The 17,357-nt window shown below is 58.7% G+C and overlaps 1 protein-coding gene and 1 long non-coding RNA gene across 7 annotated transcripts; one reads left to right on the forward strand and one right to left on the reverse strand.

The window, feature by feature from the left end:
- Positions 1-686: 686 nt before the first annotated feature.
- LOC116660380 lies at positions 687-9,046 on the forward strand. Of its 2 annotated transcripts, XR_004315864.1 has the most exons (4): positions 687-801; positions 2,392-2,638; positions 4,204-4,301; positions 8,197-9,046. It is a non-coding gene; the product is annotated as an uncharacterized LOC116660380 (long non-coding RNA). The 2 variants fall into 2 exon arrangements; XR_004315863.1 differs by lacking the exon at positions 687-801 and having other exon boundaries at positions 924-2,638.
- ARID5A (AT-rich interaction domain 5A) lies at positions 4,503-16,729 on the reverse strand. Of its 5 annotated transcripts, none has more exons than XM_032469720.1 (7): positions 16,620-16,729; positions 9,355-9,470; positions 7,751-7,889; positions 7,344-7,396; positions 6,772-6,869; positions 6,340-6,499; positions 4,503-5,901 (listed from the first exon to the last, which is right to left on the reverse strand). In XM_032469720.1, the coding sequence occupies exons 1-7, from the start codon at positions 16,621-16,623 to the stop codon at positions 4,663-4,665; spliced, it is 1,809 nt and encodes a 602-aa protein (XP_032325611.1). In that variant the 5' UTR covers positions 16,624-16,729; the 3' UTR covers positions 4,503-4,662. The 5 variants fall into 5 exon arrangements, with proteins under 5 accessions (XP_032325611.1, XP_032325613.1, XP_032325612.1 ...); XM_032469722.1 differs by lacking the exon at positions 16,620-16,729 and adding an exon at positions 11,163-15,352; XM_032469721.1 differs by lacking the exon at positions 16,620-16,729 and adding an exon at positions 9,780-10,136.
- Between the last annotated feature and the right edge of the window lie 628 nt (positions 16,730-17,357).

Raw genomic sequence — 17,357 nt, forward strand, 5'->3', positions numbered from 1 at the left:
CTTGTTGTAGATGAGGAAATGGAGGCCCAGTGAAGCCTATTCCCCTGGTGTCACCAGTGTGGCAGCTACTGTTTTGGTCTACCTGGCTGACACACTTCCTCTGAGGTCACAGGCCCGTGCTTCGGGAACACAGGTAAGGAAAGGACGGGCGATCAGACTGTCCTGAGCATCTGTCCGGCAGCGGAGCTGAGCCAGGTGGTGCTGGTGTGGGGTAAGGGCTGGAGCGCTGGTGTAGGGGGCGGGTGACGGGGGTGGGGGAACCCTGATCTGTAGCATCTGTGGACTCCCATGGGGGTTTGGGGTGCGCATCCTCTCATTTTCACCTAGTTTGGGCTACCAGTGTGGTTCCATCAAATGCGGGCTTGGGAAGAGAGGAGCCAGTGGGAGGCAGCTGCGGCTCCCCCAGGGCACTGCATTTCTGTGGCTTGTAGTAAAGGGCCTGAGAATCCTCCCTGAACTGGTGGGGGAGTTGGTTTCAGGGCCAGGGTTCTGCCTTCCACCTCCTTGCTCTTTCTTCCCCACCCCCCTGCTCCCTCAAGGGAGGGGTGACAAGGCCGGGCAGGTGGTAGGAATTCCAAGCACCCAGCTAAGAACCTGACAGTCAGGATCCTCCTGGAAGGGGTGGAGAGGAGGGCAGTGGCAGCCCCTCCCTCCCTGGGAGCCCCTTCTTCCTGCTCTCCCTCCAACGGCCCCCTCTCTTCCCAGGTGGCCTCACAAACAGGGCTGGGCAGTGGCGCCACTTGCTGGTCACAGGAGGGGCCAGGGGCCCAGAGGAGCTGGGAAGGTCCTCTCAGGACCCAGGTGTGTTCAAAGGAATGGTACCTGGCCTTCGCTAGTCACTAAACCCTATCTGCCTCTCACTCAGGGTCACAGTGCAGAACCCAGAAGTGGCCGCACTCGTTTCACAGATGTGAGCCAGGGTAGGGCAAAGGCTTTTGATACCCGGGAGTCAGGCAGGGTGGGAACCTGTGCCCATGCCCCATTCAGCCCACCACCACCTGCCGCTGCAGCCCGGAAACCAGGGGACACTGCAGAGGCGACTCTGAAGTGACCCAATTCTTCCCTGCCCTCCCATCTGGAAGCCCTGTTGAGTTTTCCATCAGGACATTCCTGGAGTCATTTGCTTAGGAAGCTGGCCTGGTGGATCTTATGACAGCAGAGTGAAAGTTGCCGCCTAGCGTGAGGGGCTGCAGGGCTCCAGCTTGGAAGTGCCCGTGCCCACAGGAGACCCGGTGGTGGGCTGGCCGGGGCTGGGTCCCTCAGGGTCGGGGACAAGCATGGCTGTAGTGAATGGGCATATGTACTCTGACCAAGGGGCAGCAGCCACTACTGAGCTCCAGGCAGTGGCCTCACGTGACCAGAAACTGATTTTTAAAGACAAGCCCAAAGTCCAAAATTTTAAGTGAGATCTGATTTTTAAATGCTGGCAACTAGTTACAAAAATATTTTTAAAAATTACGTGGGTCAAACTAAACACATCTTCAGGCCACCATCTGCAGCCTCTGGCCTTGAGCCTAAATGGAAATCTCTCACCTGTAGGGGCTTCCCAGCCCCAGTCTCCACTGCCAGCCTGAGCCCACCCTGAGCCCACTCCCTGGAGCCCCTTCCTATGCTACCCCCGGCTGAAAGATCCCTCTACTTCCAGACCCCATGGCTCCCCCCTTTGAAGGTCATGCCAAGAGACTAGACTCCCCACCATGTCCTTGCTGCAGTCGCCCACAAACCCACGAGTCCTCCTCCCCAGTCCTTGCAGAGGGCAGCCCTCACCCCAAACAGCTGCCATCCTATCTGTGCTGATTTCAAGGCTCCCCCGATCCTGGCCTCTCTGGTCCTAGTCCCCACCTCCTCTCCTCCAAAGATTTCTCTCCCACCCTCCCAGCACTTGCTCCCATGAACTCCCCCAATAACCACAGTGATTTTAGCTGCCCCCTCATCTTCCCAGTCTACCTCCTCAGGTGCCCGCAGTCCTCTGAGCCTACAGGGACCTGTGTCCTGGGTACCTCCTCCCTCCCATCCTCCACCCACCACAGTTGTCACCCTCGTGCTCACCAGACTCTCCCGCACAGCTGCCACACAGCAGCATTCAGTGCTCCCTAACCCAGCTCCCGCAAGGTGGCGGGAAAGATGCTGCTGGGCTCACCCAAACTCCTGCTGCCAACCTCAAGAGGGAACTTGGTGCTTTCCAGAAACCCCAGGGCCCCGTGCGGTGCCCTCCTACTCCCCCTTTATAATGAGTATAAAAAACAAGACAACATGGGTGCATCCACCCACCTAGGGCAGCAGCGCCAGGAAGCACATGCAGGAGGCCTTTCTGGGGAGCCAGGTACTCCACTCAGCCCAGCCTGGTGTCTGAAGCTACGGGATCTTTCAGAGCTGTTTCTTCATTTGTAGATAGGGACGATGCCATCCCTGGGAATTCCAAGGAGAAAAATCATGGAAAGCTAGCACACCGGAGCTGCAGGGCACAGGGCACAGGGCACAGAGATTTTCCAGGGAGCACGCCCCATTCGGCCCTGGGTGTTTGCTGATGCCCAAGCGGACCAAGAGTCCTGTTAATGGAACCAGTTCAGGATGCAGACGCCCACGTGGAAAGGAGTATTTCCCAGAGCAGCCTCCAGAGGGCACCACCATCACACCGGTGAGTGTCCCTTGCTCAAGTCCTGCCATGAGGCACTTCTGCCCATCTCTATGCCAGTGTGACGCTGCTGTGGCTTTGCAGATGAAGGGGATCCCAGTGACTCTGCCCCGTATCAGGCAGGGGCCCGCACACAAAGGTAGCCCTCACCTCCCCCCTACCCAGAGGAATCTGACCCGGAAGACATGAGGCCCAGCACCCAAGGCACTTGCAAGGAGGGTGGCGGCAGAATTTGGTCCTCTCACCCCGCCTTGTCAACTGCAGAGACATAAGAGGCTGAGAGATGCGAGCACGTGGATGCATGCAGGAGTTAAGAGCTCGGGGCTGGAGGTCACGCAGCTACTTGTATCTCCTGGTATCTCCCGGAAGGAGGGAGGCCGGGAATCCAAAGAAGCCCCTACAGAGCCCAAATGCTCACAACAGCAGGGACCACCCTCCAGCCACCCCATCGCCAGCCCCAGCTTGGAGGGCAGCTATCTTGCCTGTGCCCATCCGAGCTCCTGTCCACAGACAGCTCCCTGAGTTGAAAGCTGCAGGCAGGAGGCTGGATGGGATCGCCCTCAGCCCTGGTAGCCCACCCTCTGGTGCCAGACTGTGTTGCAAGTACCCTGATCTGGGTTCCGTCACACCCAGTGGTGGCCTCGGCCTGCTCACCTGTTAACTAATGGGGGTGGGGGTGGGGTCACACTAGATTGCCCCTCCCCTGGCCTGAGATGGCCTTTGACCTGCACAAATTCCAGTGGTTTGGGTCAAAGGCCACCCACTGATCAACCTGAGGCCAGAAGTCTGGACCCTGGGCCAATAGTGGCACTGCCTTTCTAGGAACATGTGTGAATCATGCTTGGCAGGCAGCTGTGTCTGACTTCTGAGAACAGGCAGCCTGAGGTGGGGAGGGGAGTGATGCCTCTGACAGGAGCCCCCCGACCTGCTCCCACCCGCTCCCACCGACACAGGTAGGGGTGCATGGTGTCCTAGGCAGAGCCACAGGAAGGAGGGCGTTAAACTGGAGCAACCACATCTAGAATAACACAGATGCCCAGGCTGAGATTCTGGCTCCTCAGGCCCCTCTTTCCCTCCAGGTGCTCCCAGTGGGGCTCTCCTGTGCCCCCTGCCCGCTGTGTGGCAGACAAGTGGGGTGGGGGCTCACAGGGAGGATTCAGCAGCAGCCCTGCAAGGCCACCACCAGGGAAGACCAACTTCCTGCTCGTATCCTGGGCCAACAGTGGCACTGCCTTTCTAGGAACACGTGTGAATCATGCTTGGAGTGCTGCTAACAGCTGCGGGGTGCATCCTGGCCTGGGAGCCTGGGGCTTAGCTTTGCTCCACCACTTACCTGCTGGGGGGCCTGGGTATGTCACTGGCCCTCTCTGAACCTCAGCCCTGCACCTGTACGGTGAGGTGTAATGGCCAGTTGTCCTGATGCTCAATTGGTGCAGTGGATTGAAGGCGCAGGATGGTCACGCCTGCTGAAGCATGAACAGGAGGCTGGGTTTTGCTCTGGGTCCTGCTCTTCCGTGTGTGTGAGGGAGTGGGGATGGCATTCTAGGTCCCTCTCCTTTACTCCCCAGGTTACCCCATTGGCGACCCCACCTACAAGCAAGCCCCCGCCTCACCTGTACCTGCGAAGTCTACACCATGCACACCTCAAGGCTGTGTAGATTCACAGGTATTTTATTGGATTTTCCATGGGCAGCCTGGACACCTCAAGCTGCCAGCCAGCTCCTTGGCCCCTCACCCCATCCTTGGTCTGTTCTGGGGCCCTGGCCAGGAGCTGCCAGCCTCGCACTGTCTTCTTCCAAGGCCTTGCAACCACTGGGCCCCCAGTTCCCAGGCTTGGACTCCCTCCTTGAGAGATAAACCATTTGTCCGCGGCCTCTCTTTGTGCCCAGCCAGGGGCACGATCCTGAATCGAGCACAGCTGAGCTCTCCTGAGGAGTGGGCTCCAGCTCAGAGCCCGCAGGCAGTGCCCACCCATCCCGGGCCATGTCAGACCCTGCACAGCACCACACAGCACTGCGGACTCAAACCTACAGCTTGGTGTTGAGGTGGAAAGAGAAATGGGGCGCTGCATAGGTTGTGGCAGGCGGCACGTGCCACGGAGACGAGGCCGGGCAAAGTCTGTGGCGGAGGGCACTGTCGAAGGATGCTGGGGGGAAGTGCATCAGGCCAGCAGCCATGGGTGAGGGCGCTGTAGTGGCCAGAAGGTGGGCCGGGAAGGCCGGGATGACCAGGGGGCTGAAGGGGAGTGTGGCCTGGCCCTTTAAGGGGTCCGGGGTGCCAGCAAAGTTCAGCGGGCAGCGCAGCATGGTGCCCCTGTAGGCCTCTGGAAGGGCAGGCCCCAGGGCCGGGCCCAGCAGGCAGGAGACGGCCAAGCCAGGCCCCAGAGACTTAGCCCCACACTCCTTGGCATCCACCTCCTTAAGAAAGGGAGACACTGCCCGCAGTTTTTTGCCACCATGGGCCAAGCCCTCTTCCTCGAGGCTGCGCTTGTTGCCCAGGCCTGGGCTGCTTGTAAAGGTGGGCAGGGGCACAGGGCTCTCGGCAGGGACCTTGGCCATGGGGGACACCCAGCAGGCTTTGGGCTTGGGGTAGAGGCTGCCCTTTTGGGAGCCACCCTTGTGGAATGCAGAGGGGCGATCGGCATCCCCGCCCCACACCAACTGGGGCTCTTTGGCTGGCAGCCCCTCCTCTTTGCCAAGCGGCCCCAATAACACCCCATCTTTAAGACTGGGGAAGAAGTCCCGGGGGTGCTGGCTGACAGGCTTCAGCACCTCGGTGGGGTAGGCGTGGAAACAGCCAGTGAAGATGGGGGCTGACGGGCGAGGGCCGGCCTGAGCCTCCTCCCCGAGGCTGCCACCAGGGGCCTGCGTTCCCTCCTGAGGTGTCAGCTGGTGCCTGGAGTTCTCAGCCAGCCCTCCTGGGCTCCGGGGACTCTCCAGGGGCTGAACAGCTGGGGATACCGGAGGCTCCCTGTTAGGGCCACCTGCCCCATGGTGACAGCCCTCCTCCTGGCACTGCAAGGCCTCCACCTTGCTCACCTGGGCCAGGAGCTTCTTTTTGGCCAGTGGTGACATGATACCATGTGTCCCTTTGCAGTAGAAGTTGGACAGGAGCCGCTTGTAGGCCTCAGGGCACCCGCTGGCACCCACGGAGGGCAGAGAGGGCCCGGGGGCTGGGCCTGGCTGTTCTGTGCTGTCTCTGGAGGGCTCCTGGCTGGGAAGCCTGGCCAGGTCAGGAGTGTCTGTTTTGGTCTTTCTTGGCATCATCTAGAATGACAAAAGGCCAAGCCTCAGGACTGGGCATGAACCATGCACCCTGACCTGGGGACCTGGTGACAACGGGGTCCCCAGGGGGTACACAGGAGCCTCTGCTAGTCCTTCCAGTGCCTTTGTGCAGAATTTTCAAAAGGTATCACGTCCTCCAAATGGATACATCCTGGTATCAGGACATAGGGCCTGGTGACTAGGGTACAGACTGGATTTCAGAGCCCACATGTAGCCTCTTCTGAGGGCCCTCAAGTAGTGAACAGCCGCACAGCTATCACAGGGGTCCTGGGGCCCCCACAAGTGCTGCCCTCAGAGCGGGTTCTGGGTGTCCAAGGCAGGGGGCCCTGCAATGATGACAGGTAGGGGCGCCGTTGGAGGCAGGGCACAGGGAGGCCCTGGGTCAGCTGTTGGGCCCAGCTGACCGGGCTCAGAGCTCACCTGGTCCACCTGCTTCTCTTCCTTGGCCTTCTTCGGCCTCTCAGTGGCCCTGTCATCTCCCCGAGGCTCCTTGGCCATCTTGTACTGCTTCCTGGGCTTGGAGGGAGGCAGTGGCTTGTCATCCTCGCCCTTCAGGTGCCGTACGTATGGGAGGACCAACCTGAGGAGGAGCCAGGCATGTCCACCAGGAGGCCAGGGCTGGCAGGACGCGCCACACCTCCCACCCACCTCTAGGCCCACCAGGCCTCCCCAAAGCCCCGATCATGAACATCCATGCCAGGCAGGGCACACAGACAGCCTGCGGCCTCACGGCCCACGCTCTTCCGCATCTTGTCCAGGAGGCCCACAGCCTGGTCTCCCCTGCCAGAGCCCTGCAGGTCCAACCCTGGGAGGCGAAGGCCCAGGCTCCGGCCCCCGGGGCCCCGGCCGTACCTCTCGTAGTGGCGGCGTGTGCATGTGGCGGCGCTGGTGCTGCCCGGGCTGCCCCCCAGCTCGTCATACACGTTCTTCCAGAGGCGGCGGCCGGTCACCTGCAAGAGCGCCATGTGAGGGCATGGCGGTGTGGGCCCCCTGGCCATGGGGTCCTCACAGCTCGGGGTCCCCGCTCAATGGGAATGGGGCAAGGACAGATTTGCAGCTGCTCCTCCAGCAGCGGGGGCAGTCAGGTGGGAGGGGGCTTGCCTGGCCACCAGCCAGGTCTCCCTCCCAGGGGCCGCCCCGACTGCTGGCCCAAGCAGCTTTCTGAGCACAAGCACAGAACAGATGGGGAAGAGAGGAAATCTTGCTTTGAGCAGCAAAAGTACCAGCAGGCAAGGCAGGTTCCTCCTCCTCCCACCAGCACGCAGGGGAGGGGGAGGGGCAGAACTTGGGACCCTGCCTCATCCTCCTGTCGAGGGGCAAGGGCAGTTCTGTTGGGCTCACTGTCTTCCCCAGTTCCCCCAGTGGTGCAGGAGGGATGGGACGGAAGATGCCGCAGGGTGAGGACTCAAAGGTGCCTTCCTTACCAGCTCATAGGCCCCTAGCTTCTCCACTGCCTTGTAGATCTTCCACAGGTTAACTAGAGAAAAGAGAGGGCAGGGCCACCGTCAGTCTTGGTGGGTGGAGGGGGCAGCCAGCAGCCCATCCCCATGGCCCTGTCAGGCAGGCACAGAACCAGCACATACCCAGACAGGGCCACCGTGATGGCCGGGTGGGCTGTGCCCTGTGCACTGGGGGCCATGGCCTGTGAGGATGGAAATCCAGTCCCACCCATTGCCAGCCCTGTGCCTGGAGGGGAGCACCCTTTCTGTGTGCAACCCCTGTGGGCTGGCAGCACCCAGGGTCCCCCAGAGTGGAGGTGCTGCCCTGCTGCCCTGCCTGGGTGGGGTCCCCTGCTGGGCCCCCCCTCCCTGCCTGCACCCCAGGGACGCACTCTGCTTGAAGCCGAGATGGGGCACCCTCTCGATGGGCGTGTGTCGCTCCTTCATGAACTTGTAGAGGCTGACCAGGAAGGCCTGCTCCTCCTCCCGCTCCTGCGCCTCCTCCCGCTCCCTGCCTGCCTCGGGGGAGTCCTGGGGAAAGAACACGAGGCAGTGGGATGAGCCCCCAGTCAGTGGGAGACTGGGGACAAGTGGGACCACTGGCTGCTGGGGGAGGAAAGAGGTGCGTGGTCCTCAACCCCAGGCTCCCACAGGAGGGAGCCAGGCGCCCAGACCCAGCTCTGGGTCTGCAGTGTTGTTCCTGGGGTCAGAGAGGCACACTAGCTGTTGGTGCCCAGGACCCCAGGTCAGGGCCCCTCGGGGCCTGGCTCCAGAGGCGGCCATGGGAGCAGTTGGGCACTTTCTCCAAGCTTCTGATCACTTTTCCATCTTGCTCTAGATTTGTTACATCTGCATCTCAGCTCCTCTACCAGACTGTGAGTTCCCGGCGGCAGGCTCAGTGTCCCCAGGGCTCCCAGCGGCCCCTGTGGCCCAAGCTGAAGGAACAAAGGTGCTTGGTGCTTTCTGGTTCTGCAAGGCCGCTCTGCCAGGCCTGCCTCCGTGACCCACCCGTCTGCGCACTGAACTCAGGGAGGGGAGACCCCTGTCCCAGGCTCCGACTAGCACTTCCGTCAGATGCACAGGTCTTTTGGTTTCTGCTTGCAGAGGGTCAGTTTCTGCTGATGCTGCTCATGTGGCTGGTGGCTCAGGGCAGGGGTCTACAGCTGCTGGGGCTGGGGCTAAGGTCCTGGCTGGGGAGGCCCCAAACACCACAAGGACGAAAACCATCTGAGCCTAGAACCATGCAGAGAGCCAAGCGTTCCAAAAATATTCTATTCAAGTACCGTGTCTGTGATTTTGACTTATCAAAGCCTTCTGATAATAGACAAGCCCACTCACATGTTACCTATGAAATCGGAACACACGGAGACCGAGGCAGCTGTTCTATGCAGCCTTAGAAAGATGGCGCTCTGACCACCGCTCTTCAAGTGAATGTGCTCTTCTGTCCTCTTCTCGGAGTTCCAGGCAAGCTGTTAAAACCTGTTCCAAGTTGCAACTACTTTTCTACACGAATCAGGATTTTTACTCCAGACTGTGCCACCGAAGCAAATAGCCGAAGAGCACAGATGCCGCCAGCGCCCCCCTCAGACTGCGCCCTTCAACAGGCCATGCTGATCTCACCGTGTAAGGTCCATGTTATAAATTTAGATGGATGGATGGATGTAAATGTAGTTTTAATCATAGAATAATGCTTTTATCTGTTTTATAGATCAGAGTTCCAGGTAATCTTCATTTGATAAAAGGGTTCTGCTATGAACATCAAGTCTGAAACCCCTGCCAGAGCCCTCCTGTCTGCCCAGCTCCCTGCACCCAGTGCAGGGCCTGAGACAGCGGGGCCCCTCTCCTGGCTCTGCAGGATGGTGGGGGGGTGGGTAGGGAACACATCTCCAGGGAGTCTCCAAGTTCACCTGGGAGGCTGCATACAGGTGGGGCTTGGGAGACAGGTGGGGGAGGGGGAGGGGCAGGGAAGAGGCCCCCAGGGGATCACCCAACTCACCTCCAGCTGGACAGGGCTCTGGCTCCTGCTCTGCTCACCATCGGGTTGAGGGGACACAGGAGGGTGTAGGGGGTCACCCTCCTCTGACTGTTTCCTTTTTCCTTTGATAGGAGGTGCTGCAAGGAGAAGAAGAGGGGGAGACGGGGGAGGAGAGAGAATGAGATGCTGGCAGGAGGAGCAGGTGGCGAGGGGAGGTGGCAGGTTGAGCAGGCTGGGTCGGGGGCAAGTCCTCAACATCCCTCTGCAGTGTGTCCTCTGCCCGGTCCCTGGCTGCAGCGGGTGGCCCTCTGAACGCACAGAGGGGGTTCGGCCCTGACTCTGCCCTCCTCCTCTCTCAGACCCGCCAGGCCCTGCCCACACCACACCTGCCACTCTTCCTCCGATCCTGCCCTCTCCCCATAACTCTGATGGAAACCCTAAATCACCTTGGGGTCAAGTCAAAGGAGGCTGGGGCTGGGGCCATGGCGCTTGGGGAAATCCTGTCTCCAAAACCTGCCCCGCTTTCAGGCAGAAGGTTTTCACAGCAGCTCAGCCGAGTTGGGAAAGCTGTGGAGGCTCCCATGTTTATGGGCCCCGAAGCACCCTGGGGGCTGCTTGGACCTACATCCTCCAGGAATAATTAAGAAGAGAGTAAGTTCCTGTTTGTGAAGCAGCCCGCGCACCAGCAAAGCCCTAACTGCCCCAAATGAGGCCACACCTTCCCCTCACCTGGGCGGGTCCTGGTGACCCTTCAGGTTGAGACAAGTTGCTTCCTCAGGATGGCCCTTCCCAGCCCCCAGCCAAGCACAGCACTTTTCTCTGGTCATCCTTGGTGACTCACCCCATTCAGGCGGGCCTTCAGGATTGAATAGCCTGTGGCTCATCTGGCCTCCTGGCAGCTCAGTGAGGCAGCCCGGCACCCATGTACAGTAGGTGGCAGGTGAGCGAGAATGAGCAGGTCTAACAACCACCTGACGGAGGGCAGGGGGAAGCCACAGGCTCGATTTTACTAAGGGTGTCAAGGGAGCTGATGGCTGCAGAGATGCAACACCCCTGCCCCTGCAGAAACACTGCCGCTGGAAGCTACTCTGGCCTCGTGGAGCACCAGGAGCCCACACCTTCTGACTACTTTTTCTTTCTTTTTTCCTTTCCTTTCCTTTTTGTTAATCTCACATGAACTGTCCTATACTCCTGGTTTGCTCCAGCTCAGGAAATCCTTACTGCTGAGAACCTGTGAGATCCCCCCTTCATCCCAGACAGAAAAAGAATCTCAAGAATAAACCCACGCCGGCATGACCCAGGAGGCCAGCAGTACCCAGAAACACGAGCCATAGAACCTCCAGCTGCTGGACGGCACCCCCTTGGGTAGCTGTTTACACAGGCGCCGTGACCCTAGGCCCTTTAATGTACATTCTCTTGTTCTCTCGTTTAGTCCCAGAAAGGATCCCATTTTAAGGAGGTGGGAGGGTACTGAAGCCAGAGAGGTTAAGTTGCTTGTCTCCCTGAGGGAACAGGATTCATAACAAGGTCTGTCTGACCACCAGTCCAGGGGCCTGGCCTCGTCACCACTGCGGCTGCTGTGTTTATTGCCAACGTCTGCAAAGCCTTGATGTACAGTCCAAATAAGCCTGGAAGAGAAACCGAGCCTAACGCTTGTCAAGAGCAAGTGAGGCCATCCTTGCAGGCTGGCTCCTGACCATTACAGATGTGGCCAATCTCCAGAAATAACTATGCTAACAATGCCCTTCCAACCAGGTCCCTGGGGGACTCTGTGCTCAGTCTTCCCTTCTGTGAAATGGGAGAGAAAGACGCTGGAGTCCTTTGCTAACCATCCTTGAATCCTGAAATCTTCCAGGTCACTGGAGCTTCCACCAGCTTTTATCCTCTCCCTTCTTGACTTCTCTGCTCTGCTTTCACATCCTCTCTCCCTTCTTTCCTGCTGGCTCAGATGCTCAGCTCCGAAGGACTCTCTCCATCTGTTCCTGTGACGGAGCTTCTCACTGGAGCCCTGCTGCAAATATGCTATGTGACCCTGGCAAGTCGCTGTCTTCAGGCCTCAGAGAAATAAGACGGTAGGACCAGGGGCCAATTAGAATCACCTGGGAAGCATTTAAAAGACACTGATGCCTGTCTCCCTACCCCACCCACTCCACCCCCAAGTGAGTTTGAGTTAAGGTCCTGCAAGGGGCATCGCAGTTTAAAGCTCCCCAGGGGATCCCTGAGGATGGCCAGGTTCAGAACCACGCGGCCAGAAGATCTCTAGTCCCTTCTGCTCGGTTCCGGAGTTGGTGAGCTCTGCCGGGGCCACACTCTCCCAGGAAAATCTCCTGGAGTCAGGCACTCAGGTTACCTGGAAAGGAGGTCACCAATCTGAGCTATTTAACCCCAGACGGAAAAGGGATTAGAGCTTGTCTAGAGCCACAAAGGGAAACACTCTTTATCTCTGTGTGCAGCTAAGTCCCTGAGTGAACTCGGCCTCCATTCCCTCTCGCCTGGGGCTACTGTGCTCTCTGGTCCTGTCGGGGCATTCTGGGCCCCCACTCCCACAGCCTTAGATGAAGGAGAGGGGAGAGTTCTTGCCCTCCTTCCCCAGGGTGCACTCAGTCCTGTCCCAGCTGCCCTGTCTCTCCCTTCCCCAGTCATTGGTAGATCAGGGTTCCAGGTAAATCTTCATTTGGAAAGAGTTCTGCTATTAAAAGTAAGTTTGAAACCCCTGTCACAGGTGACAGGTGAGTCCTCCTGCCTGCCCAGCTCCCAGCTCATACCTCCCAATACAGGGCCCATGACAGTGGGGCCAGGCTCCTCTCCTGGCTCTGCAGGGGAGGGAAGGGGCTTATAGACCAGCCATCCCAGTCTCCCAGCCACATCCAGCTGCAGAGGCAGGAGAAACCTACCTGCCCCAGAGTGACCACTGCTGCCCACGAGCCACTGAGCTACTGTCTTGCCCTGAGCTTATGGGTTTAGATCCTTTCTGAGCACAAAGTCTCAGATGCCCTGTTGTAACAGAGGTGGATTCAATTCCAAAAAGAAAACCTCTGATCTCCAGAGGATTACCATTCAGACATTGCCTTTTCCATCCAGGAAGCAATAATGACAATAATGATGATGATGACTGTTTATCTTAATCCATCTGGGATCTGTAAGGTTTGAGATGGAGATTTCACTGTATTTCCCCATGGTTTAGGTGGTCCCAGCATTGACTGACTGACCCTCTCCCTCCCCCAATAAATTGAAATGTTACTTTTCCCACAATCTAAAGACTTGTAAGGAACACTTTGAGGGGCTGGTTTTGGACCTTCTATTCTGTCTCACTCACTGTGGAATGCTGGGTGCACATACAGTTTTCATTTCTGGAGCTTTGTAATACTACTTACTACCCAGAGCCTCAGTCCCCCATCATTACTCTTCTTAAAAAATTCCATCTGAACTTTAGGATGATTTTATCACATTGCCAAAAAAGAGAGAGAGAGAAAGAAAAAGAAAAGGGGAAGAAGAAACACTCAGATTTTGATTGAATTGCATTTAAATTTAGAAATTACTTTGAAGAATAGTAACACCTTTCTGATATGGCATCTCCCTCTGCAGGACCTCGTGTCTCCGCAGATTCAGTGCTCTGCACGAGCTCAGAGGCTCCTGCTCCCGGGCCTGTGCATCCCTGTTGAGCTTATTCCCTGAGTTTTGTGCAGCCAGATAATAGCGTGAGAAGAGCCTGGACACTCAACAGCAGGGCTTTGCTCACAGCCCCCTGCCATTTCCTCATCTCTGGGCCACTGTGACCTGACCCAGCCCCTCACCAGACAGTGAGTGGACATGGCCAGGGGCTGGGCAACAGGATGGCTCCGGCCCTTCCTACGTTAGAAATCTGTTTCTGTTCAACTCCAGGGCTCGGCTCGTGTTGAAGTCAAGCTTAACCCTAGATCCTTAAACTGTGGCAGTGAAGAGGTTAATATCAGTTGCTAACTCCGAAAGAGGATGCTCCGGAAGTGAAGCCCACCTGTTCTCAAGCCGCCCCCTCCCTCTCTTTCCACTCTACCTACTCCACCAACTCAAATCAGTCTCTGCTAGGCGCTGGACTAAACACTTCTGTACACTGGCTCACTGCATCTTCCAGCACCCGGTGGGTATTGTGTTCCTCTCTTTACAGAAACCAGATCTGAGGTTCCGAGAGGGTCAGTAACTCACCTGAGATCACACAGCTTACTAGAGGCAAAGCTAGGACTTAAAACCAGGGCAGTCTGCCTGTCCCAAGACATTGAACCCTGAGATCGAGTTTTTTAATGGGAGCAGGGAGGCCCCAAGTTCCTTCTCTGTGCTCAGAGGGTGAAAACCTGCCTCCTCTCCCCAGAGGATGTGCAGTCTCCCATCACAGAATTCCCAGTTAACCTGCTGACAAGAACCTGGGCCTGCCCTACCTGATGAACTGAAAGCAGATGAAATTGGGGCAGGAGGAAGGATGGGGAAGGGTCTCTAACACCACATGGGTGCTTCTGTACCTCAGTTTGCCCATCTGTAAGGTGGGTGTGTTAGACCCCAAGGGCCCAACGTCCTAAGCAAAACACAGTGAGACATGAGGCTTCCCCCACAGACCACACCCAATGTGTGCACGTGTGCACACCCCTCAATGAGATCTGTGGTCTGCCTGTCCTGCTCACTCCCCGCTGTGTCTCAGTGCCCAGAGCAGTGCTTAGGAGGGAGCAGGTGCTCCATAAATACAAGCCACATGGATGAGGTATGAGCTACTGGACCTTAGATACTGCTGAAGCTGAGAGGGGCTTGGCTGTGACTAGTTCAAGGCCACGCAGTTTCTCTTTCTTCCCTCCCTCTCTCCAACCCCCTGCCTGCCCCAGCTCATTCACCCTTGGTGTGACGGGAAGGAAGCGACACTTCCTTTCATAAAAAGTCACCCACTGGGAGCACCGTGTCAATTACGACAATAATGGTAACAGCAGCCGCAGTAACAACCAGCAGACACAGCCACACCTCCTCGCCTGAGGTCGTTGGCTTAAGTTTCTCTTAGCTGGAGCTGGAGCTGAAACAAAGACAGCCTTTGAAGCGGCCAGTCCACTCTGTGGCCCGGCCCAAGAGCAGGCTGCCTGGCAGAGTCTCCATGTGGGCACTCCGCATGAGACTCCAGGGTGGTTTGGGGAGGGGGGACCTGCCAAGGGCTGTGCTCCAGCCAGCTCAGGACAGATGGGAGACCCGGACATGGGAGTCCTGACGGTACAGGGTGCATGCAGCTCCTGTCCCAGCCTGGTCTCAGTGTCTCAGCTGAGGGGTGGGGGACTGAGTCTGGGAGCAGCTGGGGCCAAGAAGACAGCCTTGAGTACAAAAAGGTGGGGGCATGGGAGCACCAAATGTGAGGCTACAAACTCCCAAGCCCTGCTGGGATTCTGTCCCTCTTTGGCCAGCTCTAGGATCTCCTAAAAGACCTTATTCCAGGATGGGACTGAATCCCCACTGTTCCTCCCCTCCAAGTCTGGGTAGTATCTGACAATAAGAGTAACAGCTCCATCTGTGGACTGTTTCCTGTGTCCCATGAACTACACTCTGTGTACCCATTGTACCTATGGAGAAACCAGGCTGGGTGGCAGCTTGTCCAAGACGTGGCCCAACAGTAAAGGCACAGCCAGGGCGGAGGAAGGCTGCCTGACCTCTGCCTGGGGCACTCTTCTGCCTCTCAGCTTTTCCACTCTCCTCCTAGAGACCTCTGGGGTGGCTCTCCAAACCCATGAAGCAAGGTCTAAGAGAGAGTGTGAGCCATCGCAGGCCAGTTTCCCACGTGGGAAATCGGAGACCATGGGGAAGGGAGAGAGGGGCGGGGTCTTAGAGGCCTTATGTCCTCACTGCCAGACCAGGGCTGGTCTCTAAGCCCGTTTCTCAGAAAAGGAGGATCTGATTCTCTGAGGTTCTTTCTACCACTGCCACTCCAAATTCTAGGCCCCAGACGGAGTCCCGGTGCTTGTATGGACTCTGGAACTCCACTCCGGGGGTCCCAACCCACTAGCTGCTACCTCCCACCCCTCCTCTGCCCTAGCACAGCCTGTGGGCGCAGAGGCCCCCGCGCCCCCCATAAGTGGTGCTCGGAAGGTGACAGGAAGCACCTTTATCCTCCCCTCGGCCCCGCGGACCCCCCACCCCCCCGCGCGCGCTAGCTGACGACTCCGCAAACAAAGGGACCCCGGTCTGGTCAGCGCAGTGCCGCTGGACCTGCACCCTGAGCCCTCAGGGGTCGGGCATCCGGCGACCCCCACCCCTATCCCAGGGTCCGCGGGGTTGGAGGACGCGAGCCCGGCCCGGCCGCGCTCCTGAACACTGCGCAGGGACCCAGATGAGGCAACCCGGTGGGGGCCCGCGGTTCGGACTCAGCGGGAAGTCAAACTCTACATGCTCGCAGCCCGCGCGCCTCCGCTTGTCGCCCCCTCCACTCCTGGGGCAGCCACCCTCTCCCTTCTGGAGACCCGAAGGGAGAGAAGAAGAGCAGAGCAAAGAGGGAAGCTACTTCATTCTGCCGGGGGCGGGGGGTGGGCAGAGGAGGGTGGACTGGAGGGGTGAAGAGGAGAGACTAGAGTAAAAAAAAAAAAAAAAAAGGGAAGAGAAAAGAGAAAGAGAAAGGGTAGGGGGCGAGGAGCCAGTAAGCGCTGAAGGGTAACTCGCCCCTCGGCTGAAAGAGGAACAGTTGATTCTTCAAAATGCATTGAGCAAGTTCTTCAAAACCCGCGCAGTCACTTTCAGGAAACGGCAGCCGCAGTGGAAAGCGCCCCGCGCGCCCAGCGGACCCGGGTGCCTCTTCTCGGCGGCGCCAGCGGGTTCTGAGAACCGCCGGGATGTGACCGGGGGAGGGGGTTGGGGGGGCCAGGGGGGTGCAGGCAGAGAACTGCTGCGGACAGCTGTCACAACAAATTAGCTGAGACCAGCTCGAGATTGAAACCACAGCAGGAAGTGGGATGACAGAACCGTACAGGACTTGGTAAATTTCAGTCAAGAGACGACGAGAAGAGTTTCGAGATAAACGCCCGGGAAGCCCCTGGCCGCCAAAACTTTTTGTCTTTCCTTTTTTCGAAGAGTGCGCGCCGACACCCGGCCTCACCCTCCCGCGCCGGGCGGAGGGCGCGAGCGCCCCGGGCCGGGCTGGGTCCCCGCGCCCTCGCCCCCAGGTCCACCCCCGGCCCCGCTCCGCCCCGCAAAGCAGCACCGAGGCTACGAGAGCCGGGGAGACTTGGCGCCGCAACCTCTCTCTCCCGCGAGGCCGCCAGCCCTGTCCCGGGCCGGGCCGCAGAGCCGCTTACCCATGGCCCGGCGACGTCCCGCGGCGCCCGCTGGAGACCCTCGGCACGCACCGCTCTCCGCGCGACTGGCCGGCCGCACCGCTCGCCGGCCGCCTCCCCGCGGCCCCGCCCCTCCCGGCCCCCGCCCCTGTCCTAGCCCCGCTCTGAGTTCGGGTTGGCGGGTCCGATTCTTCCGCGAGGGGCAGGGGCCGCCCCCTGAGCCCGGGGAACTCTGGGAGTTGTAGTGTGCTCTCCCCCTCCCCAGGCTCAGAGACCACGGCCGCTGAACTAGGCTCATCACCTGCAGGGGCTGAGGCAGGACATCCAAGAGTCACTGCTGCCTTGTGCCTCCAAACTCTTGGAAGTCTTGGAAAAATCGTTGCTCTTCATCAGGACACTGGGGGCTGGGTGGGGTGAGCAAAGCACTTCTGACTTGGACTGGTTGGAAGGCATTTCCCAGCTCCTACCCAGCCCAACATAGAAGTAGAGGTGGTTGGTGTTAGCCAAACAAGGACCCCGGCCCAAAGTAGCAAGTCCTTGGCCAAAGCTCTGTAGGGTCCCAGAAATGCCTTGGACAGGAAGCCTGCTGGCAGTAGCCAGTGTCCGCAAGACAGAGAGTGGCAGCTACGAAGTGAACAGTCTAAAGAGGCGGCATGACCCCTGCCTGGGGAGATGAGGAGGAGGCTTCGGGTGGAGTAGGGGCCAGAGGAGATGCTGAGCCAGCTGCGGCAGGGCTTCTGCTGGAGGGAGAAGTAACTT

This window comes from Camelus ferus, chromosome 28, assembly GCF_009834535.1.
Source record: "Camelus ferus isolate YT-003-E chromosome 28, BCGSAC_Cfer_1.0, whole genome shotgun sequence".
NCBI classification, from domain to species: domain Eukaryota; kingdom Metazoa; phylum Chordata; class Mammalia; order Artiodactyla; family Camelidae; genus Camelus; species Camelus ferus.